General features: G+C 38.3%; 1 protein-coding gene across 2 annotated transcripts in view; it reads left to right on the top strand.

Moving 5' to 3' along the window:
- Positions 1–26,146, top strand: part of EYS (eyes shut homolog) — a 1,018,924-nt gene that overhangs the window by 789,876 nt on the left and 202,902 nt on the right. For both annotated transcript variants that reach the window (XM_030007184.2, XM_030007189.2), the window contains one exon: positions 12,913–13,142. In XM_030007184.2, coding sequence (XP_029863044.1) covers positions 12,913–13,142 — 230 coding nt within the window. The remainder of the gene's footprint in view (positions 1–12,912; positions 13,143–26,146) is intronic.

Consider the following 26,146-nt stretch of genomic DNA (forward strand, 5'->3'; position numbering starts at 1 on the left):
CATGTTGCTGAGTGATAAATTGGCGTATGTTCTTATTATCAGGAAATCTCTACCTCTTAGATCCCATTATTCTTAGGTCCTAAAATAGAAAATATTGAATAAACTGATAAAATATATAATTATTTCTTAAAATATATGTTTATTTCTTACTGTAATACATTCTTACTTAAATGAGTCTGTGAATCAGATAGTATCTGTATTGGCTGATTAATATATAAACAAGTTATTATCAACAGCCAATAAATGGTCTTCTCTGGAGAGCTGCTAAGCAAAATCTTATTTTCTGCAGGGAATGGGGATTGTTTGTTTAAGGCTGTAATATTAAGTAATGCAATACTAGAAAGATATATCATCCTTCAAGGGACCTTGGTTATAAAGTTAAGAAAACAGTCTTATCCCTACAACTACTTGACTGCAGCAGAAAAACAAATATATTTACCAGTAAAAGAAACATTAATTTGCCTCCAAAATTCATATAAATATTTTACAATTACCTAATTTCTCAAAACCTAAATTCATTATAAATAGTTTACGTGTTTTTTCTGTATCTGTAACCTGCAGGACTGTTTAATCATATCCTGTCTGACTCTTGCTCTGCAGTACTGTAGATATACAGTGCGTCAGTGCCCCCTGCAGCCTTGAAACACTAGGATAGCATTTAAAAAAATACACTTGATCTTTGTTGAAGTAACTATTCAGAAAAAGAACAGCTTTAAATCCTGTTGTATCCTTTCATTTTTTCTCCTTCCTTCTTTAAAAGTGAAATCGCAGCTCTTGGGTGAAGAGAAAATGCTTCAGAAATTTAACCTAAAAATCAAGACACATCATGATGTATTTGTGAGAATAAAAAATCCCCCCCCCTTTTTTTTTCTTCAAAAAAAAAATGGCATATGAAAAGCAGAAACCAGAAGCATAAGTAATTCAGAATATATGTGTAAACTTTAAAATGAATAGTTACAAAAAGAAAGCATGGCTCTCAAAAGATCAAATTCTGTAATGTGTAGAATGTTATATATATATATATATATATATACACACACATACAGAAATCACTGCTTCATCTGTGCAAAACTGCAGTAGGTATTTGTGTATATCTTTGACAGTTCACTCAAAATCACACATATAATCTAAAGTTAAGTTTGGGGTTTGTGTCCTTTCCTTCAGCTCCTACTCACATCTTTCTCAAGTCATTGGTAAATTTCTAGAAACAATATTAGTTATGGGTTTACAGATTTCTTTTGAAGCTCTGAAGTTTAAAGGACGCAGTGGTTGGTCACAGCAATAGTAGAAATCTGAAGTAATTTATCTATGTATGGGGAAAAGGAAGGATTTCATCTCATAAAACCCTGAGCTGTTAAAATTGCAAGCAGTGTCAAAAAGAGGACATGAATATAAATGAATTGAACTCCAAAAAACCACCTGTCTCTATGCTGTGCAAGAGCTTGTTGAGATATACATGCTCCAGACCAGCTTTCTGAAGCCGGATTTCCCCACTTGTCCTCTCTCCACCCACTCTAAAATTAAGAGTTAGGTAGGAGAAGATGCTGCTGCACTGTTACTACTCATAAAGGTCCTCGTTGACATAAAAGTGTGAGTTGGCATTTCTTAACAGTCAAGAGAATTCCTTATTTAAATAACAAGTTGTAATATGAATTTTTTACATCTGTAAGGAGCAAGGCTGAAGGCCAAATGACATTAGCTGATTGAAAATGCAGTAATTTTTTAGAACTAACTGCCTAACATATTTCACTGATGTTATAAAATTGAGTAAGTATTGTATGAAAATGGAGTGATTATATCTCTTCAGTTTCTGGGCACCATAAACACAAGTGTCACATCAGTAAGTGGCTTCCAGCATTTACCAATTATGAAATCCATTTCATAAACCAGAAGATATAAAAAATTCTTGACTGAATTAAAGTATATGAAAGAAATTCACCAGAGTACAGAACTCTTAAGTGGCAAGGTGTTTCTAGTTGCAAGTGAGATTAATTTTATTTAAAGTAAATATTTTTTTTCCTTCAGAATAAATTTCTAATATAAACAGAGTAAAGTACGTTCTCTAATTTGGGAATATGGCTATATAATTAAGCCTTTGTCATGTTTTCATCAAATTTGACTAATTGAAGGAATTTACTATTTTTTAGTAAAAAGGTATATTTGTACCTCCTAAGCCCTGCTAAGCCCTTTTCCAATGGCAAAGCTCAATCTACTTGCCATGGTGGGTTTTATTTTTGTTATTTAAATCAAAAGGTTAGATATTTTGAATCTTGGAATTCTAAATGAGTTGTCTAAATTTTTCACAATATAAATTTAGAAAAAAGAAAGTAAGAAAGTAAGCACAAAAAAGTAATCTCTTATATCTTCTAACCTTCTAACCTCCTGATTGTGTTCAGATGATAGCTTTCATAAAAAGCTTGTTTTGTTGGTATGATGATGAGGATTTGGCTGATATACTTAAATCTGACCTGCTTTGAGATAACGACCCTGTTAAATCGCTAATGTCAATGCTTTAGGTATAGGTGCCTTTCATGACAAAGTTACTGAAGAAAGAATGGCAGAAAAATATAGTGCACTTTGAAGGTAACAATGAGAAGTATTCACTTGCCACAGAGAATATTCTCCCAGTTTTGCCTCAGGTTTCTCTTTGTCTCTTGCTTTGAAACTTGTTTTCTGGTTGGAAAGATCAATGCCTTGTGGCAGCTGGTACTGCCTAGTCCCAGATCATAACCAGGTACTTAAACCTCCAGTGACATAGCATTTGGGATCAGGTAGTGTTTGAGATAACCAAACGCTGTTAGGATCAGTAGATGCAAAGTATCAACTTATTTACATGTTACCCTGGACCACGTTGACCACCTGAAAATTTCAATATAACGTACTTTTAGTTTAATATGTTCTCTGCCTCCCTGTGATCTTGCCATGTCGCAGCCTTTGAGTTGATAAGAAGATGGGAGGGTATGAGTAATCCGGTTTTAGCATTTTTCTCTTAAGTAATCCAGGTCGAGAAAAGGCAGCTCCTTAATTATTCCTAGTCCTAACCAAAACTGAATAGTTTAGTGCAGCGCGGTGGCATGTCATTCTTCTGCTGCATTTGATCCTGATTCCTGTGCAGACGGTTTAGAGAGCTGTTCTGCAAGTTGCAAGGAAAGACAGAGATCTGCTGACCAGGCATCTGGAGTTTCCTTTCCTTATTCCTTGTTCGTGAACTGTTATGCTTTTCTTCCGGTTGTTCACACTAATAATAAAACTTCTTAGTCTTGATAATGCTGCCTGTTACTATCTCTCCATGTTTTAAGATTTTGCTAAGCCAGAGTCACATTCTCTTACTAACATTAAAGTCATATCAGTCTCTTCATTGCGAACTTAAATTGCTTAAAGGTTTAGAAAGCTCACTTGAGGTTGTAACAGGGTGGAGTAAGCTCTATTCTTTGCTGTAAAGGTGTGCGATTCATAAGGAATGCTTTTAGCAAATGTTTTGAATACCTGAAAATGGTCTGGGATGTTTTTTCAGTTATATAATCAAACCATGCATGATTTCAAGTGTGACATAGTGAGTGGAAGTAGGAATTTGTCCTCACTCGTCAGAGTTAATTTGTTCAGTTCCATCTCTAGTCAGTGGAGGAAGGTGGTCACTTTTCTCAGAACAGGATGAACTGGAGATGCCTCCCTATGTGTATAGGTCATCTGCAGGGAGAACCAAGGTGATCCGCTCAGGCAGGTTTCCAAGCTCTTAGGCAGATCATGTCTGACAAAGTGAATTCTGTCCTAGGGTTTTATTGGCAGATGAAATGTCTTCAAAATATTTAGGAGGGAAAAGGCTATTTTGGGTGGCATTTTGATGCCTTGAAGAATTTGGAATTGAAAAGAGATTGAACATGAGGTCATAAGTATTGAACATGTTAATTACTTTCTTATTGATTGTTCTTGTTGCTGCTGTCATTGTCATTGTTACAGTATTTGTTCACTCTCAAGTAAAGTGAGAGTGCTTACTACAAAAACACATCGTGGCCAAAATTCAAATAGTTTTCCAATTGCATGAAAGAGAAATATTCCGTACTCCAGCATTTAACAACCTTCCTTTAGGAAAATCCCATTAGTAAGAAGATTAACTTTGCTTACTGTACCCTTACAGTCATTGCATGCTAATATGAGAAAGAAGGAAAAGACATCTACCAGCATCACCTCTTACACTGGGACAATCTAAAATATGATATTGCTGTAGGGGAAAAAAATTGATTAAATTGTATACAATAGCTGGCAGCAGATAACAGGGGGGACACACAGACACACACACACACACAGGCGAATATCCAGAATTGAACTTTGGTATTCTCAAATAGAAGTCTCCTGCTTGATAGCTGCAGTCAGTATGAGGTGGCTGTAAATTTTGATCATGTCTGGACCAAACAATAGTAGCACATCCTGAAGCCTCCAATTAATAAAGAAGCAGGAGATAAAAGCACAATTTAGGAGGCCAATCTCACATCGTGCTTCTGTACAGAGAGACTATTTTGATTGGGAAAAATGGGTGCTGGGGGTTCTGGAGAGAAAAGTGAGTGCTGAAAAATAAGAGCTCCTGAAAAGACCGTGTGGTCTTGGACGAAAGAAGGGGGCCAGGAGAGAAGGAGGTAAACACCTTGGCTGGAGGAAAGATCGTGGCAGTGGGGAAGGTACGGAAGATGAGAAAGGTGGAGGGAGGTGAACACCGGGGGATGCCCAGGGACTGTGGCTGGTGACAGTCAAGACCAGTTGCTACAAGCAGCGGCTCCGTGTGAATCAGCACGACTTTCCGCTCGAGCTTCCCAGAGCAGCAGCAACCTCCCTGCTGGGAAGGAAAGTGGAAACCGAGTGAACGTCACGGGGCTGCGGGTGGAGTGAGGGCGTGAGGGAGCGTGTGAGATGAACAAGCAGGGTAAAACCTCTGATCTCGGCACTTCTTAAGTAAACCCCAGTACCCAGATCCACTATGGGCTGTTTTTTTACTCTGTCATCTGTGACATGAGCTTTATTGACTATAAAATCCTTTTTTTCCTCATAGAAAAAATGTACATAAAGGCCTATTATTTTAGTTCCTTATCCGTTACCTTGTAAAATACTATTTAGGAAGTTTTCAGTGGTGTATTTTTTCACTCCATCTGTTAATATCATGGGGATTTTTTGACCCGTCATATTTACAACATTCTTCCTTATGCACTCAATGAAAATGCAGTAATATTTTAATTAAATGGCACATTACTGATGAATAAATGATGTTTGTGTTTATGCATGCCAGCCATTCTCCAGCATTAAGATATAATTAGAAATTAAGTCTGGAAGAAAGACTAGATAATACATAACAGTACTCTGCATTTTTAACTCTTTCTGTACTAATAATTTCTACATGTCTGTCTCATCTTGCTTGCAGGCCAGCTCTCATGGTAATTTCAATAGTGTATGATACAGAATGCCTTTTTATATTACCATCTCTCTCCAGTCACAGTCTTTGAATAGCAAAATGCTTTCTATCCAGCAATCTTAATTAATATTTATAAAGCAATGTAGGCCTCCCCTACTTCTGTCATGTAGGCAAGACCTATTTTCAGCACATGGGGAAAGAAATGGAAAAAAGAGTTTAAGGGCTGTGTCTGTGAAAATTATTTAGATGCCTAAACTATTCTTATGCGAGACACCTAACACCAAAGTATGTACTCTCAAACCTGCATTTTATCCGTGATGTAATCGGGGTGCATTGAAGTTTCAGCCTTCCAAAGTGTGTGTTCCCATGCATTTCTGGAAGCACCTTGATTCTCTTGAGAGTCCCCCTCACTCCTGTGAGGGTCTGAGAATGCCTCTACTTGTCCTTCACACGTGTATCTCACAGAGGGCAAGACCTCCTAGGCACGCCCAGAAGAAATTGAGATGAGACTGTACAAGACATAATCAGTGGTGGGACATACCTGCTTTCCCTTTTTATTCTTCAGATCAGTAGTAAGAGCACTGTTCTGGTTTAGCAGATAGTTGATTTCAGTTGTGTCCTCAGCTTGATGGAATTATAAACTTGCCAGCCTGCTACCAGAAGTGCTGTAAGAACTCCCCAGACCAGTCCCTTGGTCTGTTCTGTCCTGCATGGAACAAGCATTCATTGGGTTGAGTGGAGAAAGGAAAAGTGTTCACATATGGTTCCCCAACCCTTGGGTTAGAATATCCATCTGAGTACAGACTGGGATTTTTCCACTGTATCAATTGTTTTTTTAATATACCTCTTGAAGCATTTCGTTTTCTTTCTTGGCAAAGCAGGGCTCTAGCCATCTGGAGAATCTTCCCTGTGGGCAAAGACCAAAGGTTTGGCTACTACAGTCCTGAGAATGACAATGCAGAAGTCTTGCCTGAGGTGAATTATTACTTAGGAAATCAATTGCATGTTCAGGATCTAGAAGTGATTCTCCTTTATCCCTCACAGACACATTGTGCAATAATATTCCATAGGTAGATCTTACATTTTGGAGTCTAAATTATGGATGGCATCACTGACGTGGTAGAATGTCTTCAGCCCCTGAAGCTAGATAGAAGCTTATGGTAAACAGCAGTGACTCCATTCTGGAATTGTGATTTTTTAGATAGCTCTCAGCAATCTCTGTTACAGGAACTCAATTTACCCAGTACAATTTCCTCAGCCTTTTAGGACTGGGACAGAATGGTTATATTCTAATCTTGCAGAGGTTTTTCAGGACAACTACAGTGCCATGTTAAAAAAAACATTTCTGATCTGCTGAGAGAATCTTCAAGGAGGGAGTGAAAGTATTTTTCCCATTCAAAGCCACTAGTTTCAAGAAACAAAAGTAGTTGCATAAATCAACAAAAAGATGCAGTACTCGGGCATTTAAAGTGCTGTTTTTCTAAACAGCAGCTAAGATGAAACTGGGAAGAGGTTTTCTAACTGTGACTATTGACTAAATGTAAAATGGAAAGCTGAAGTTCAGGCAGATTCGAGATTTGCTTAAACTTCAGAAAGTTTAAGATTTGCACATTGGTCCACTCAGTGCTCAGTAGTTTTGATTGCTCTCCTTTTTTTGAGTTTAATGTTTGGATAAAAGAAAGTCAAGAGGAGCTTATAAGGGAGGATGGGGAGGGCTATGAAACAGCAAAACCAAGCCAAAGCAAAGATCACTGTGAACAATTGAAAGATTCAATGCTCGCTCACTTTTGCAAGCAAGCCAAGGAAAAAGAGGACTGGATTTGGTACAGAAATTCAGTTCTAGCAAAACCATTATTTATCATGTGGTAAACTTAGGGACTGAGAGGGTTTTTTTTCAAATATCATCTAAGGAAAACTCACTTTAATGTCTTGTTTAGGAAGGCTTTTGCTATTAAACTTTCAACATTAAGTATTGTTGCTGCAAATTCTGTGTCATATTAACTTATTTATCTGTTGCAAAGTCTATGGAATCTACATACTTTAAAGCAAACAGAACAGGAGTATGTCTCTCAGTATGTGTATTTCCTTTCCCTCTTTCCCCTTGCACCTATCTTTCCATACCTGACATTTCTTCCCATATCTGGCACTGCTATGCATCCCGGAGTTCATAATTTTTTCTTTGGATCTGTAAACTGAGCTTTCATGAACTTCATTATATCTGTTAATTGCATTCTCACATCCTTGGCTGCATTGTATATTGAATATATTATTTGCATTGCTAAGAGTTTGCACCATTAAATGAGATGCTGTGTGTGCAAAAGCAGTTGCAAATGATGTTATACCAACTGCGATTTTTTAAATGGAAAGCTGCGACTACAGTATCACTGAGTTCTGCTACCAAATGTTGTGCCTAGTAGGAGGGAGAAGCTGGGCTCGTAGCCTGGAACATACACTGAGAATTGAATTTTTTAAAGAGATATGGCTGATCATAAGTCATCTCAATTAGGAAAACAGACACCTGATTCTTCCAAATCAAACAAAGACTCGGATGCGTGAGGAAATAAGATTCAGATATAAACTGCTGAACAAAAATAATCCCTCTCTGATAATCTTTTAAAATGTTTTCTCAATTACTGTGTCGAGTGATTTAAGTGGTTTCTCCACTAGGGTAAGTGCACAGATATACTGTTCTGCGGATTCATTGAAATCAGTGAAATGCCACATAAAGTATTCTTCTTGAATGGTTGTGAACAGTGAAATAAACAGCCTGTAAAAGGCTTTGTTCATTCTTGCCAAATTATATGCAAGGTACTAGGGTTTTTTTTCCTCTTTAAACCAACACTTTCATGAAGTGCAGTTGTTTTCAGTTTCATAAGGTTCTGAAATTATATTCTACCATGCATGCTAATGCCCTTGAAAAATCTTTGTTTTGGCTTCAAATTCTGAAATATTTGCTTAAAATAATATTCTGTCACAACCTAAAAAAAATGCCATGTACACACTGCTCCACCGAAGAAAACTGCAAATAAAAGCAGTTGCTTCCCAGCACAAATTACTTTATTGACAAGCTAAAAATACAAACTTCCTTATCGCACTCATATCAGATAAAGCTAAATCCATTACTTCAGTAAGAAAATGTTAAGTGCGTAAGAACCAGAAGATATAGGCAGTGGAGATGTTATCGTATCATTGGGACTCCTGTGCCGTTGCATGTCTCGGCACCCTGCTTCATGGAAAAATGTCAGAGTGCTTCTGTAGACATGGCTGCCATCCGCCTGAGAATGAATTACTTTGGGGACAAGCTTCCCCTCTTTGCAGGTCTCAGTTTGAAGTCCATTATACAGACAGATCACCCCTACGAAGAAAAAAAAAGGTTTTTTTCTTCTATTTAGGTGGCATTTCTTGCATTTCAGTTTGTGTCCCTTGCCCCACCGCCCAGCAGGAAGAGTCTGGCTCCATCTCTTGCCCTCCCCTCCCGTGCAGGTATCTCTACAACTTCAGAGGACCCTCCGAGCCTTCCCTTCTCCAGGCTGAACAGTCCCAGCTCCCTCGGCGGGGGGGTTACGCCAGGGACACCCGGCTCAGCCCCCGCACTGCTGGCTCAGCGCGCAGCCGGCCTCCCAGCTGGGATTTTAACTTTTTGATAGTTGCCAGCTCTTTTTGAAGAGAGGAGGAGAGCAAAGGGGAGCGGGGAGCACCGTGGGTTGGGCTGTGTGTAATTTTGGTTTAAGCACATAACGTCATTTGGTTTTAACGACGTAAGATCGAGCATGACCCCTAAGTGCTATATTCGGGCCGTTCAGGTGATCATACATCTCCTGGAGTGGTAAGGAATGTAATATAAAAGAAACAAGACTTCCGATTGCACTAACATCTATATTTAGTCAAGCATTTCAAACTTAGATACTCACAGCTATGAAACACAAGGTTACAGGCCTTTAAAACTCAGATGTTTGAGTTCATCTTAAGATTAAGAACAACGTGTTGATGCTTGCAGCAAGTTACGAGATCTCCGTGTGCATTATTGACCTGAGAGCTGGGGAACCGAAAAGAAAAAAACCCAGAAAACGGTGGCCTTGTTGTGTAGTATCAGTGAATCGAGTTTTGCCCGATTTATTTTTGTTACGCTTTGTCAAAACTTCTAACACCTCAGTTACTAAATTACTTCAAGCCCTTCGCCGGCTCTTTATTCAAATCACCGCTCCAGCGAAACCGCGCCCAGCCGAGGTCGCGGCTCACTCGCAGCAGCGGCGTGAACGGCTCGCGAGCGCGCCCGCGGACCTCCGCCCGCTCCAGCCCAGGAGCGCTCTCCTCCGCTCCCGCGGGAAGGCGGCAGGCCGCAGGGCGCCCGGAGCCGGTGCTGGCACCGTCTGGAAGGAAAACATCCAGAGCGATACTGCAAAGGCTGACGCCCTGCAAAAGATTAGCGAGTGAACCGGGGAGAAATCAACCTGTCGGGGAGCTGTCCTTTCTTTCTTCTCCACGGGTTGGAATGTCAACCAAAAAACGAAGCGAGGCTGGGTTGCTTGCGCTCATAAAGTTTCATTTGAAGCACGCTCCTGTGATTCTATTTTAGAGAAAAACAGTAGCTCCCCGTCAGAAGGGGGATGTGCAGCTTCCAGGGATGGAAGTCAGTGCTTGCAGCCAACGCGAGAATGCGCGCCCTGCCAGTCGGGCGGATAGCCCTCTCCTTCAACCCCTGACGGCAGCTGTGACCAGCTTCAGAGGAGTAGATTTTGCAGTGGTCATCTAGAGGATTATTTGTCATTAAAGAAATGGTCTCTCTAATAGCTAGCAGTGAGACCTTAGTTTATGCCCTGATTCTTCCCCAAGTTTTATTTATTTTTTGTTGGGGTTATTTTTCAGAAGGAACAGAAAAATCAACTCCAAATCCAAGTAATAGCTCCTAATAAATTTCTTCTGTAAATGTCTGATTCTTTATGTAACCCTACGATTAGTTCAGAGTTTCTCAAATATTTATGTTATGTTTGGGGAGAAAATGAAGATATTAATTTTTTTTTTTTTTTTAATCAGTGGTTGTAATCTCAGCAGCAGTGACTAAGCATTTTTAGTTTCCTGTGCTAGCCTGGTAAAAGGTAACACACACAGTGATGCACTCTTAATGCTGCTATGAGTGGAATAGCCTATACGAAGATCATGTTAGTTATTTCCCTTAGGAGAAAAGGATGGTTATAAACCCAGCAATTTCTTTGTTGTAATTCCGTTCGTATAAATGGAAATGTTGTTATTCTATTCGTGTAAATGGAAATAAACAGGAAGTCACTTATTTTCTTAAAATTCCAAGCCTCTTATTAGCAAGTCCTCAGCCTCCAAAATCTTTCAGGGATTAGTTTTCAGCCTTCTTGTGGTCTGCCATCTTTTTGGATGCTTCTCTCTCGTATAAAGTGGATGGCTTTTAACTGCCTTGAAATCCCTGTATCCTCATTTCTAACCACCCTAGCGTGTGTGTGTTTTGGCTACCTTATGTTTTGGATGCAGTCTGCGTCCCTGCCTCAGTATCCTCTTCTAATGCCCCCCTCACCGTTATTGCTCTGCGCGTCTCCTCTTTGCCATCACATAAGCCCTGTGTCCCCTCTGTTCTTTTCCAGGCTCCGCTCCTTTCTCAATTCCAGTGCCTTTCTCTGGGTCTCCGTCGGTATTACTTTGTCCTGAATTATTTCTGTCCTTCCTCTGTCCAGCTTCCTTCCTTCCTACCTGCCTCTCCGCGTGTATCATTTTCTTTGTACAGGTGCTGTATTGATAATTCAGAGAACTGATTTTTCAGTAGTGACATTTACAGACAACATACTTACTTGGGATGTGTTATATGGTTTTCCTTCAGAATATTACGAAGTTTGTTAGTATTTTCTAAAATATGGATTCCAAAAATTAAATTATTAAAATCAGTTTTCAGGTTGTCATGACTAAATGGGACATGTAAAAAATTTGGAAGCTAGTTTTCAGAAGACGGATGCCTGGCGTGAATGCAAAGTCCCACTGAAGGTGTCCCATCCCACCGCTGTGTCCCCATCCAACCTCACTTCTGCCATCACACTCTGCTCTCATGATGCATCATCCCTTTCAAATGCTTCTTTTTAAGACATACTCCAACCTCTACAACATGGTGAAGCAGAAGTTTTAGCTGCTACAAGAGCAGGTGACAAGGAGAGAGGGGAGGGTCCAGCAGGGGCCAATATATGATTTTTTTTTGTAAAGCAGGTTTATACCATTATTTTTACCAAAATAAGTAACAATTTGGCTGTTGCTGTTTAACACATTGCCAAAAATCCTGACTTTCCCCACGTGACGCCTGTAAACCATTGTATGAAGTATTTAATTTCTATGTTCTGTTTTGGCCAAAATGTTAGTGACATTTCAGTTCAACCTAATCTCCCTTTCTCTTATATGATTTTTTTTGCACAACATTAAGACATAAGAGAAATACTCAGAAAGTTTAAAATTACCAATGAAGTAAAAATATTAAGGTAATTTATTAGGTTACTGGTGCCACATTTCAGAATTAGAAGTTGCTTTCTGGAAAAAAGTAGAACCTTTTGAACTTCATAAAATGAAAGGAGAATGACTATCTCTTATGTAAAATTTACTGAAAACAGGTTTTTTAATTGTGCAATCTTATTAAATATTCATGAATCTTCTTGTGACTTTTGATTCTTTTGCTTTGCCCTCATCATAGTATATTTGTGTGATGCACATAAGTTGTTCTGGTTGGTAAATAGATAGCCTTACATTTGTATGGTTTTAGTGAGTCACAAGTTTGGGCTCTATGGATAAAACAAAAAGCAGTAATAAGCAGAGTTGATAATTAGGACAAACAGGTGGTATTGCTAACTAATTTCTAGCAACTTTGAGATAGGAAATAATTAAAAAGCAGGCAACTGATTAACATATCAGTCTAGTAGTTAATGTGAGAGCTCAAAAATTGAGAAGAGAGATAATGTCATTCTGAAGAAGAAAATTCATGGGGAAAAATGAAAACAAAAACTCCTCACTTTCTCTCTGCCCCGCCCCCCCCCCCCTCGCCCCAGTTATTTCTGTGAATTAAAAGATACTGAAAAGATACTGTATTGCTGTACTACAGCATTTTCCTTCTGCATGCGCATGCTTAATCTACTTGTATGGAAGTCATGTCTTCTAGAACAGCCGTACGAGACTTGGTAACTTCAAGCAATAAAATATTTAATAATACAAGACATATTTATTTATCACTCCGTCATTGACATCCACCGAAAAGGAATTATGAGAGCACGTACAAACTGTGGTATGTGCGTGGAGGTTATTTCTTGCTCCCTCACAGGGAAAAACATCTTCATTATCTTTTTGCTGGATTTCAGGATGGGGACTCGATTGGGAATTACTAATGTACTCACATTTTCTTCAATATAATCTGAATTTCTAAACAAAAAAGCCTACTGGTTTTAAGTGAAGCTGAAGTGTAGTGGCAAAATTAGGTCTTGCGGGTTTTTTGTTTTGATATGTTGTCTCTCTCCTTTCAGGATTCCTGTATCCACACATCCGTCAACAGCATTCCCTGTGGTTTCTTCTGATGTGCCCAAGTTGCCTGAGCCTGTTGTGGCCTCTCAGATTTCCCCCAAATTGCCATCCGTATGCCAGGAAGGACTGTGCCATAACGGAGGGACTTGTCATCCTCTCGCTCTGCCTACCGGGGCCGCCTCGTTTCAGTGCGACTGCCCGCTGCACTTCACCGGTCGGTTCTGCGAAAAAGGTAGTTGTGGTTCCTTCTTTCTCTATGAGTTGTGAAATGCAAGTCTTAGGCTTCTTTGAAGCTGGGAAAGGGGGAGAGGTGATAATAATCATCATGTTTCTCTGCTTTTCATCCCAGTAACTCTTGGTAACTCAGGAGTAGATTCATTGAGTTATTTAGAATAATACTTACTTGCAGCGTAGAAATAGGTGATAGCAGTCAGGCACACTAATAGCAGGCTTGAGTTAATGAAAAAAATACTGTATTATTTGTGCAAATTGTGCACAGTGTTAATGCCTGTTATGCAACGTAGTATTTCTGGGACAGAAGAAAGTTAACTTACGAAAATATGGAGATTTCCTCAAAAGATTATATGTTTTCCATTTCTACAGATTGGGTTTTTTTCACCCCTGTGGCTGGTCCTTTGTTGAAAAAGGCTTTTTTTACTCTGTAGCTCATTTATACTTCTCTTGTACCACTGTTGCTCATAAAGCACAGATTAGTCAAATGAACATAATTTAATCAAAATTTGAATAAAAAAATAATTCTTTGAACAATCTTGCTTTCTTTGTAAAAAGAACCAAGGCTATAAGACAAACTGATCAAGATTTCTGTTTTGTAATATTAATTATTTTGCATTACTGCTTTTCAGAAAGTATTTTTCTATGACAGATTTTATAGCTGGCTTCAAAAACTGTTTTAGTTTTTAAGGTACAAGTGGGTTATAAATGGCAGTGGATAATTCTCATAGTATTAAAGGGCATTACTGGTGTACAGGAAAAGAACAAAAAAAAATGTCTAGATTATGGTTATATAACTGTAACATCCTCCAGATGAACTTCCCATAGTATGAAATACAAGCAACTAAAGTAAAAAATGCCCTTGCCAGACTGCCGGTGTATCTGAGCTAACATCACCTTGTATTGATGTCTGAAGGTAGGTCGTTACACTCACTATACATGAAAGCAATCAATAACTGTGAGCTCAAAAAAAAAATTGTCATGCGTTGCTTAAGTATCAGGGAATATTTCACCTTCCAGCCTTTCCCAAGTTTATAATAAATTAAATAATATATTTTCAAATTGTCAGTGTTAAAACCGAATTCTGTGAGTATCTTCTATGTGTTTGGTATCTGGGCATACTCTTTGCACTTGCTTTCAATACATGGCAGCTGTGCAAGTTGCAGCATAAAATAGCGGAACCAAAAAAGCAGGTTTTCTTCAAGGATAACAGATTTAGTTACCACTCAGTGTGTGTTTCAGTGAACTATTTTCAATATTTCAATAAAATGTTTTCTCTGTTTACATACATTTCATGTGCCAGAATTCCCTTCTGTGTTCCAAAGACTGCAGTTGGCATCCTTTGTATCAGCATCATCGGCTGATGGTATTTTGGATGGGAGCAGGTTTTGGCTTTTCCCAAGGGTTTTGCCAGGAGTAAGCCATGTTAAATTTCAGCAGGAGTTTGCTAGACATCCCGTGGTAACAGGCCGTATCAGCGTATATGCAGAAGCACGCTGTTGGGTGACACATTGTCTGGACTTCCAGCGGTGTCCGATTGCTGCCGCCTTCTGACCTAGTCTTACCTTCCAGGTGACTTGTCAGACCCCAGGAGTCTTCTGCGGTTTGGCGTTTTTAATGAAAACTGACGTAATCTATGCCGGAGTTGTATTACCTGGGCTGAGTACTTACTTACCTCCCTGTGCCACAGACTTTGGTGGAAGTACCTTCCGGTCCATTGACTGACACAGCTATTTTTGACTTGCTCATTCAAAAATACATCATCCTAAGCTGTTTTCTTCTTTGAAATGGGATGAGTGGACTGTCTTCCAACTACATTTCCAAGGGAATTTCACGTTTGTCTTACCTGGGTAAATGAAGGGGTCCCCTTCTCTCTCTTTCTGTGACTTTGTTTCAAAAATGATGTGTGAAAATATGACTGAATTATGACTACCTGAAGAACAGATTAAAAGCAGGAGACTATTAGAATAAGTTGCAGCTGTAACCAAATCTCTGATGATTAGGACTGAAGCATCCTACGTTAGACACACGGGTAACTATTCCATTCAATAAAATCAGAATCCAAGCTTTAAAAAAGAACAGAAACAAGTAGCTCCTTTTGAGGATATAACCTCAGCTGTATAATCTTATCATCCTTTTAAGGGTTGGATGTCTAGTTTCCATGAGAGATCTTCTCTTTTTTCCTAAAATTGGAAGAGATGCTATTTGCTTTGCTGAAGCTTGCAGGCATGCTTGATGAGGAGGTTTTAACAGCGATCCATTATTCTGCATAGGATGTCTTTTAATAGTTCTGGCACTGGGAGAAGAACATTTCTTTTTCCCTTTGTGTGGAGGAGACGAATTCAGGAGTTGCTCTTGTCACAGAGCTCTGCTTTTACCCTCTACAACCCCACCATCAATAGAGGGAACAGCCACCTCCTTCGTGCTTAGCGCTCCTGGGTCGGCCGGGGCTGCAGCCCGGGGCGTGTGTGTCACACTGCATCTTTTATAGATCAGGGTCAGATTTGATGTATCCTGTATTTAGCGGGTGAAAAGTAACTGAAGCATGATGTGATTTTATTTAATCCTAAAGTTGCAACGAGATTGGTAATTTAGCGTAATGAGACCAGAAATTGCCCAACTGAACTATCGTAAACCTTCGATATTCAGGGATCAGTTCTTCAAGAAGTCTGGAGAGAACTCATAATTACAGGAGATACGAGCATTTGTACTCATTTTATAATTATTTACTATAGACCTTGTAAGGGAGAAAGTAAATTATCGTGTATGCAATCCAGAAACCTTGTTCCCATCAAGGAAATTGTCTCTTGACTCCTTAAAGATAGCTGCGATCTGTTTTAATCATGGTGTAACGTATACCCATACGTTTCATAATATATACTTATTAATCATCTTAGTGATTTACCTTGTACCTACCATTAATTAAATTTCAGCAAGAAAATATATTGTAGACTCAACTGGCATAGTAACAGTCAACACAGCATACCACAGGGTCTTACCTGCCAATCCCGTGTAGGTATCTTGGCTTCATTAGAATGCGTGCATTTGCTTCTTTCATCTCTAGGTTAAGATACACCACTTTTAGTCTCTTAGTAACAACTGTGTATTTCTTACAGTGTATAAGACCATCTTCTAGAGTGAAAGCAAGTGAATGCCATTATCTCAGTTATGTGGTTTAACTTGATAGCATGTTATTATAGGCAATATTGCATTTACCTATTCAATTGCTCCTTAACTAACTCATAAACTCCAGCAGGTTGTTCTGCCCTTACAAGAAATATATTCAAGTCATAATTGTCATTAGGGATATGTTAGGGCCAAGGCAGTTTATTTAAATTCATAGTGTATTTACTCTAAACAATCAGATACCTCTGATATCTGAAATGCCTCTAAATGACAATTTTGAAAAGTGGAAATCTATCTCCATTTTTCTAAGGAAATAGAAAACTATGGATACAAATCAGTGTATTTGCCAAAGTCAAACTGAAGCTATCAACATTGGATATATGCCAAAGTATACAAAGTGAGGATTTAGTCTAAAGTATATATGCGAAACCATCTGAGGCCTCAGTTCCCTTTAATACTGCTTTCAGTTTTTTCCTTTTTTTTTTCCGACAAATTACCAAAGTTATCTGGAAATGAGAAGTTGCTACAAGCTTTATTTTGAAAACTCTAACTTTAAATGCAGCATAGAAAATTTGCTGCCAGTGTAAATTTTATCTTTATTACTGAGTAGTGAGTGCTAGGTCATACAATAGAAGGGGGAGACTGTGTAGATAGGGAATACAGCGAAGGGTAGATGGTGTACTCTGAGCTACATTTTTTCTTTTTCCGTTCTGGGTAAATAAGCTTTTTTGTTCTCCTATGAAATATATCGTCCTTTCCTCCATGAAACAATTCTTTATTAGCTAAGCTGTTGTATCTGCTTCATTGTGAAATCCCTACACACAAGTGGAAAAAACATAATGCTTCTGCTTTAGCATGAAGGCAGATGGTTGTCTATTACTGTAAAGTTCATAGCAATAGGCTTGGAATATCACTGTCTTGCATGTGCAGAGAAAGTATGTCCCTGCCTATTAATTATAAGATTAACATTTTTAAAGCCTCCAAAATTTTTAGTATTCTGTAAAAGTTTTATAAGTTGTTCAATAGAAAGAATATTCAAATGTCATGTGTTAAAAACAGGAAATCTGTTTAATTTGACATGTTGCCTGTGTATATTCTGTACATCACTTAAAGGTCAACTCCTTTGACAAAGCTGCAAAACCAGAAGTGAAATGGGAGGCCATTACAGGCATTTATCTTGCAGCAGCCCGACCTGGAGACTTTGCTACATTTGTTCCCTGGGACACACTTGTTGAATTCCTCATTTGTTGAGCAATACTTGATAATATCACCCCAAACATTAGAGGTTTCTTTTACTAGCAGCTTTTCTAGACATTGTTCCTAACTTAACATTTCTAACTTGTGTCATTGACTAGTATCATTCATCTCAGACAAGCTTTTTTTTTTTTTCTTTATGTATTTGGTTTTGAAAAGAAATGTAATTGGTCCCATTTCTGTGGTTTCAGCCATATTTAGAACAATCTCATGTCTCCTGTAGGTCATAGATCTATTTAGCTCCTTAATATTCATACTGTGTATGTATGATTTAAAACAAGTCTCTGACAATTTCCATGAAAAAGAAGGTTGAGGAAGTGAGAATCGTATAGAGAGGTGTGGGTGAGGAAGGAGGTGCCGTCACCTCCGCATTCAAGTCTCAGTTTGAGGTACCCAGAAAGAAAAACAGGACACTGTTACCCCATATCCTGTTTTTCCAGAGTTCAAGTGTTCTTTCACCCATTTTGTCCTCCCTCAAAATGATTCATAACCTTGTAGGACTCTGTGAGCAGAAAAAAATACGTGTTTAGAGGTATGTATAAACTTCAATAATTAATTTGATGTCATAAACCACAGCCAGTGTCTAAACTCATGAGATACCTATTGATTTCCCACAAAATGCATTTATTTGTGTATGTAAAACTTTCACATACATTCTCTAGCTTTTGGGCTAGATTTGAAAAAAGTATTAAGGTTTCCCTTCAGATTTAGAATGGTTTTTTAGAGGATAAATTTAAAAATTAAGAACACAGAAGGCTAGTTAAGAACAAACAAGGATTTAGCCAGAAGTTAAATAACTGTGTATGTTGGCTTTGATACACTAGTTGCCATTACAGCAATTTTAAAGTCCTGTGTAGGAAATAGCCAGCCATTCCCATACAGTTTGCTTGATACAAGAAAACTCAACAGAAGTGCTATTTTGATGAGCAATGCAAAAACGAATTACCTAAATTAACTTCAACGTTCTCTGCACTTTCACTCATGGATATAATCTTGCACTTTGGTATGAGACTAGGCAAACCTTGTGAAGTGTTATTTGCTAATGCTTCACGGTACCCCGTGTCTGTGAGTAATCACATCAGCTGTGCCATCACCTGGACTTAGCATATGGTCCCTACTTTTTTCCTTCTTAGTTCACAAAATCATGGAGAAGTTTTTGAAGATGCCTAAAATATCTCTGATCCAATATTGACATCTTGTTTTATCAGTTACTACCTATCAGGTTTTTATTTTAATGTGGGTTAATTTGTTGAAGTGTTTTTGAAAACAAAGGAAAACCAGGATTTTGAGGGAAGAGCAGCTGGGTTCACAAGGAAGTGGCAAAGCAGTTTTCAACTAATTCTTCTTCCACCCTCCTGAACAGTTTTGTAGAATTTTACCAGCTCAAATTTTTATCAGCTCAAAACAACCTACATCTCAAACCCTTCTAGAGGGCTTCATGAAATGGTAAAGGAATGTGGCAGTTTTGTATGATTATTAAGACCAGATTTAAAATGTGATTAAATGAAAGCTTAAGATACACCTTAGTTATACCTAGAGGGAAGATAATGAGAATGAGCGAGCTTGTTGAGATGGGGAAGAGCTCTTCAAAGCACCAAGCAGCTCTAGTCACTGGCATTCCCGTCTCTGTAAAGCTATTTATCATTGCAACTGCCACCTACCCCCAAATCATGAGCTTCAGAACAGCTATAGGGTCTGCTGCTATAGGGTATACTATACAGCTATAGCGTTCCCTTACTGAACAGAGAGTTGATATATATTTCACAAGTCTGTTCTGGGAAAGACCATTATGGAGCCTGTTGGGCATTAGTTGCTTTGAAAGAGTACAGCAAAAACAGTGATAGAAAAGTTTTAAACAATTGTCAATTTGCTAGTACCTTCTCTGTTTTGCATTCACATCCATTCACATCCAGTCATGGGCCATTTAAAATAATTAAGTATTGTTTTTAAGTATTGTTGAAAGATTTTTTTTTTTCATTTGTATGTTATTAAAAATGAGATAGCTGTAGCATTTTGTTATAAAGGCTTGCATGGATAAGCAATTTTCAAGAAGATACCCTTTTATTTCTGGGAAAAACAATTGATAAAAGCAGTAGAAACCTCTTACCTCCTCATGTAGATCAGACCTGTGAAATTGTGGCATTTCTAGCATTAGACTTCTGAATCACTATTTCTTTAATGTGGATGAAAGTTTTCTTGTCATAGTAATCTTTAGGAGAATTGAAACAATTTGATAACAAACACTATTTCGGACAGGAACAGATAACAGAAAATGAAATAATGGTGAGTTTAGAATTTGTGGGGAACAAGCTTTCTTCCCTTCATTTTCCGCTTGAAAATGTCGGTATAAAAATTGATTGTTTCTAAAGCTTGTAACGTATTCAGTTGCTAATCTCCCAGCTCCTTTGAGTCATTTTTCATTCAGAGATAACCATTGTTGCATAGGTGACAAATACTTGCTTTTTTTCTTCCTTTACTTCTCCATTTATGGCATTTTCTGGAAACACCTTCTTTCAGTAACTCCTGAATTGCTGCCATTTGTTCTGTTGGTGCTAATTTGCTGATATCAAGTCATCTGCGGAAATGTTATGTGTCTCCCCAGGCAGTATGGCAATGCTTATTTTCTGAGCTTGACTCATTTGCGTTCTTCCACAGGAAATACCATGTAATAAAGCAGGTGAGGTATTAAATAATGTCTTTGAGCTTTATTACGTGGCCTGTAAGAAAGAGACGTAGAAGACTGGGTTTGCTTTTATAGCACAGAATAAACAGTAGTTAGTTAGGCCTTTTACCAATGAAATCACCTGTGTTACCAAGTTAGGATAACGGTATGTTGTGCTGCCTTGACATTTTGATTTCAAGAATGCTGCGATTAAAAACAGAGGGGATTTTCATTCCGGGATGCGACGGTGTGCAGCTGCTGGTCCGCTCCCAGACCGCTCTCAGGAGCTTCAGCTAGCGGAGCGTGCGAGGCGGACACCAGGATTCTCTTGGGACCTCCCTAAGGCGTCCTGCTCAGGGACGTGCCGACTGGCAGGTCCTCTCACGTCACCTCCCAAAGCGAGGGGTCATTTGGGGAGGATGCTGGCTACTTACGTGACGTGGTTACAGAGGAAATGGCTTTGCCCTTTCCTGGAGGACGAAACCCCACATGATTTCTAATGAGGAGTGCCTGACACATTCCTTTTCATGCATCTTCATGGAACACCGGTGCTTGTGTTTGCATAAAATCTCAAATTATTGTTGTTTAAAGGGGAGGAAAATTTACGATACAAATGTTAGGAAGTCACTGTTTTGAGGCTCCTCAGACAGCAAAACTGCCTTTGAGGAAAAGAAGTCAGCTTCTCTTATACAATATAAAAAGCCAGTTTTTCTTCCCACCACTGTAGTTCCTTTACATTTTTGTAGTAACAGTTTCTGGTGATAAAATGTGCAAGTAATTATATAGCAAAAACATTTTAGCTACCCAGGAAATTCAGGATTCAAAAGGTGAATTTCCTAGTAGCACAATATACCTATATAGTTACATTCTACATGTGTGTAGATCGGTTCTGTGCCAACTGTGTGGGAGGTTCGAAAGCTTGGGAGCATGTAGAGTCCCCCTGTGTTTCAGTGGAATTAGTGACAATATTGAATACATCATCAAAAAGAGCAAAGAGTTGAGGCATTGCCCAAACAGAAATTCAAATTACTGTCAGATTTCTACTTTCTGTTAGATTCACATTTAAAACAGGAAATTGCATAAATGAAAAGAATTTTCCTATGTGAATTGTATTGCCCTGTATCAAGAATTTTCCTTAATGAATTATTTAGCCCTATAGAAGACAAATAAAACCACTGTATTATAAATAAATAATTAAAAGTCTGGCATATTGAATACAATGGAAAATATGCAAATAGGGGAAATAAAACCAAGAAACTAAAGGCAAGCATCCTATTAGCATCTACCAATCATAATGGAAAACTATAGATTCATGACTTCCAAAAATATTTCCAACACGTGGCATTATTCTTAATACTATCTTATGGAAATAATCATAGCTGCAGTGACTGTTTCTTTTTATTCATATGAACAATCTGCTTCAGCAACTGGTGAACTTCATCAAAATAAAGAGCATAAATCAACCAAAAATTTATATGAGTAAAATATGTATGATGTGGCAAAGTACAGCATTTAAAGTTTCTTTTAGAGTTTTCCAGCAGAAGCCTGGTCCCTATTGGACACCTGTCTCTTCACATACATTTTCTCATATAACAGGGAATATGCTATTGGAGTTTTTTTTGCAGCGCAGTTGCAAAACGAAAAAGGTTTATTACTGCAGGTTTGTCTGAGGTTTAAATTATGGAGTTGTTATTTTAACAGCAAAAAAACCCATAAGATGGGAGTATTCCTACTAAATATATGTGTACTTCTAAGTGTCTTATTAAAAGCATAGTAGAATCAGTATGTAACCCTCTCTGTTCCTGGAGATTCTTATACAGGAGTTTTATAGGACCTCCTATTATGTTAATTCTGCTCTTGATATAAAAGCATTTTAAATCACTCATAAAAATATTAATGCATAGAAAAGGTGCAAAAAAATAAGGATTTCCATGCATTAAAAAAATCGAATATGAAGGGACATTTCATTCATTGCTCTTTGAAACCCAGCAGACTGCATAAATCTCTTCCTTTAAAGATGAATCCAGACAGGCTCAAGACAGGAAATGATAAGATGAAATTCAGTTCTAGATGATCAGAATCAGTCTCCCATTTTTTGACATTTCTGGAGACCAACCTGGGTGCAGTTGAGAATAAAAGGAAGAATGTCAGCCCAGATTTAAAGCCTGAACATTTCCATGAATAATCAAGATGCTGATGCTTGAAGGTCTGAAATTTATCCAGAGATGCTGGGGAGGGGAAGGATTTAAAAGGAATAGTAACAATAAATTTTGCCAAAACAGAACATTGTGATCCAAAATATTGGCTCAAAATATGTTTGATGCAAGGGTCACCCTTGCTTTTTTTTGTTTTGTTTGTAAAACAACAAAGAGTTAGTTTCACGCGGATTTAAGTACATTAACAAGGTGATTATGCCTTTGGTCCCTGTCACATATGCTAAAAAGTTGATGACATTTAAGGAGAGGAGGGGGGAACAGGATAAAGAAACTACTACTGTGACCCTTAACAGCAGGCAGGACAGATTTCTGAGGTGGCATGGTAGGGCAGCTCAACACTGCAAATATTCTTGAAATACTAATCTGGAAAAGCAAAATTAAATGAGGAGTTATAAAGAAAAGTATTCATCGGCATTATACTTAATCCAGCTGAAGGTATCTTACAAGAATAAAGAAAAAAATCTTGGGCACAGAGAATGCTAATAAAAACTCAGAACTGAGGAAGGAAACTGATGTTTTGTACTTGACATTTGCACAAACTCTTGCAGCTTGTGGTGTTATCATCTCATCTCCATGCAGAGGTAGTCTACTACGCTGTTGCTGTTAAAATGAGGTTTCAGCAGGGACCTTACCAACCCCTGCATTTGTCTGCATTTTCTGTTACCTCTGAAAATGCATCATACGCTTTCTGCATTTCCAGAACAGAGATGTTCTTCATTCTTTCTTCTGGCTCCAGTAGTGGTACACCGAAATCCTGCTGAGTTGTTACAGTTACAGAAGCAGTAGTTTAATACTATACTATTATATTGCTGTATCTTATTTTTCACATAAACAACTTGCCAAAAGTATATAGGACTCTATGAGTAGTGGTGAAGCTTACTCGTAATAATCAATAAGGCTTACTCATTGTGCATGACATTCAGATTTTTATAAGTTCTGGCAATATCTTCATTTATCTATGCCATGATTTTTTGCTCATAACATGGCTATTTTCATTTTCTGCTTTAAAAGGTGCTCTCCTAACAAAAAGTGTCTTCCCCCTTAACATTTGATTCATGAGTCTTTAAGAGAAGATATAATAAGACAATGTCTGCCTACCAAAAAGAAAAAAGAAAAGGTGATGGAGAAAAATGCTGAAGGCATCTATGGAAATACTGTGAAATGTCATTAAAAGTAGTGTCTTTGCTAATAACAGAAATGTTTTTTACTGAACCTGATCGACACTGTTTCTCCTTTTCTTTCTTAACGTTATGTTACAGACCACGCAATATTGATATTATGTCCTTATTTCTTTTCCGGCTTTGTTCCCCCAAATAATAATAAACTGGTTATATGCTATTGTGTGTATCTGTATAATACACAAAAAGCATACAGAAAGGATGTTGTGCATCAGCTACAGCACTGCTGCGTGAGGCAGTCTGAGCCACGCAGCAGTCGCTCAGCTCGCTCACCTACAAACGCGTTTGTTGGGACTGACCTGCTCATCTCACACGCGTCGGCAGGAGATGCGGTCTGTGGCAAAAGCATTCATGGTGGTGGTGGCCAGATGTGCTCGTGGGGGGAAGGTCAGGCTGGTAGAACTGTTGTCTACCACATCCCATTTAATAGAGAATGTGGGTGAGAGAAGAAGGTAAAGTGAGGTTCTTTGCTACTGACATTTTTACTAAATGCTTAGTGGAAAAAATACTTAGACTTAAAATACTCCTTCAGTTTTCTCATTGCTTCTATGTGCTACCTGCACACACTTAGTGTGCTTTGTGGTTATTTATAAATGATGATGACAATAACTTTGAAAATGAGCTAATACTTCCTAAACAAAATCTGAATTCAATTATCTCTTGGTATTTTCTCTTGGTAGAAACCTGGGTGCAATTCTAAAACCAGTCATATTTAGTCCAACCAAATCCAACTTAGACTTTTTTTCTTAAAAGAGCATGAATGTTTCCCTGTTGTCATAACTGAATAAAGACTGAGCTATGAAGTTTCTTCCTTTGGCGGGGGGAAGGATCTTTAGGAAAGGATCTTTATTTTTGTTGCTTCCATTTATATTTTCTATGCTATCATTTAAATTTCTTATTCTGGGAGAAAATGGAAAACTTTGTAGCAGACTGAAGGTATAGCAGCATAACTATTAAATAGCTACTCAGAAGAATGACAAGGAAAGCAAAAACTGAGAAAGGGTTAACCTTCAAATGTCTTCATAATGTTTGTAAATGTTTCTTTTGCCCTTAATGTTTTTGGACAGCAGCATGTGTAGAATAAAACCAGTAAGGTTTCCAATCGTGCTTCACTACCTAGCGTTGTGAGGTCCTTATTTACTTCCTCTTCTAATCCTGGGATGTCTGATCATTCAGATCAGCTGCTTTCAAAAGCTAATATGATACCATAAAGAGCATGAGGCTCAATTGAATTAGCAGCCATTGTGATCTTCCAAATTAATAGAATGTGGTGAAGGTGGAATGGCAAATTTCATGAAAATTTGGAGTTGAAGTTTTGTTAACATATTGGTCACCTAAAGAGGCAACGTTAGGAAAAGATTGGAGAATTTGAATAACAAGCTGAATAACTTCACTATCAGCCAGAGATTATTTCAGAAAGTATATCCAAATACTCATGTTACAATTTGACATTAGTAATTACTGTGCTTTACTCATCCTATATTTGACCACAAAACCTATGGCCAGTACTTCGTGTGTTTCTGCTGGTTCCGTAAGACCTTCTCGCAAAATCTGCAGTAGCTTGTTGCTTATTTCATTGCTTTTGTGACCGCTGGACCATCACATACATGATACAGCAGAGAACAGAATCCACCACCCAGCTTAGCTTGGTGCTCTGTACATGTCACATCAGATCTACAATAAGAATAAAGGAAAGGGGGAAAAGATTTAGGGAGGAAGAATAATACATATATTCTGAGACAGCCTGAATCACTCTGGTGAGACCACAGAAATAGTTTTCTTTGGCTATACGTAGTGGATTATAAAGCTGAATTAAAGGTAGCAAAGAAAAAAACCCTCACCAAGGTGGAACATAGAGAGAGATTAGTTTCCAGAGAGTTGACTTGAAAGAGATATGTTTTGGAGAAAGATGATGTCATGTAGCTCTGCAGAATGTTTCCTGGAGCCAACTATTCAGTTGTTTCATGGTAACAGTAGAAGAGGTACTTGCACAGACAATGTTCAGTGTAAGGGAAGAAATAACAAAGCCAAATATACTGAAAGGAAAGCAAAATAGACTGTCACACATCAAAGAATGTGACTGTTTCTCAGTCAACACAGAGTGTATTTGAGGAAAGAAAGAACAATCAGATAAGGAAGTGAAAAGAGCATCCCTGCCTCCACCCCCAAGTAAACCTACAATACTTTAGTGGAGCAAAAGCCTATTCCTGGGCGTAGCTTAGGGAGAGTACTTCAGGACAGTAGAAGCAGTTCCATGCATGCTCTGCAAGGAACTGATTTCCCAGTTACTGATGTATTTTTTTCTATTGTAGTCTGACAAGTTCAGTGCTTGACAGAGAAACTGTTGCTATTAAATAGCATAGGAGACTAAAAATTAAGCTCTCCTATATTCTTAAATTAGTCTCAGGCTCACTCTATGACCCTGGACTTCTGTTCCCTCACTGCGATTCTTGCTGCACATTCTTCTGTAGTTTTTGTGGGGTCAGAATGATGTGATTCTACTTGCCAAGTGATAATTCACTCTTCCATTCTTTATCTAGATGTTTTTTAAGATTTCCAGGGCTGCCTC

Source organism: Aquila chrysaetos, chromosome 2 (assembly GCF_900496995.4).
Source record: "Aquila chrysaetos chrysaetos chromosome 2, bAquChr1.4, whole genome shotgun sequence".
Classification (NCBI taxonomy): Eukaryota; Metazoa; Chordata; class Aves; order Accipitriformes; family Accipitridae; genus Aquila; species Aquila chrysaetos.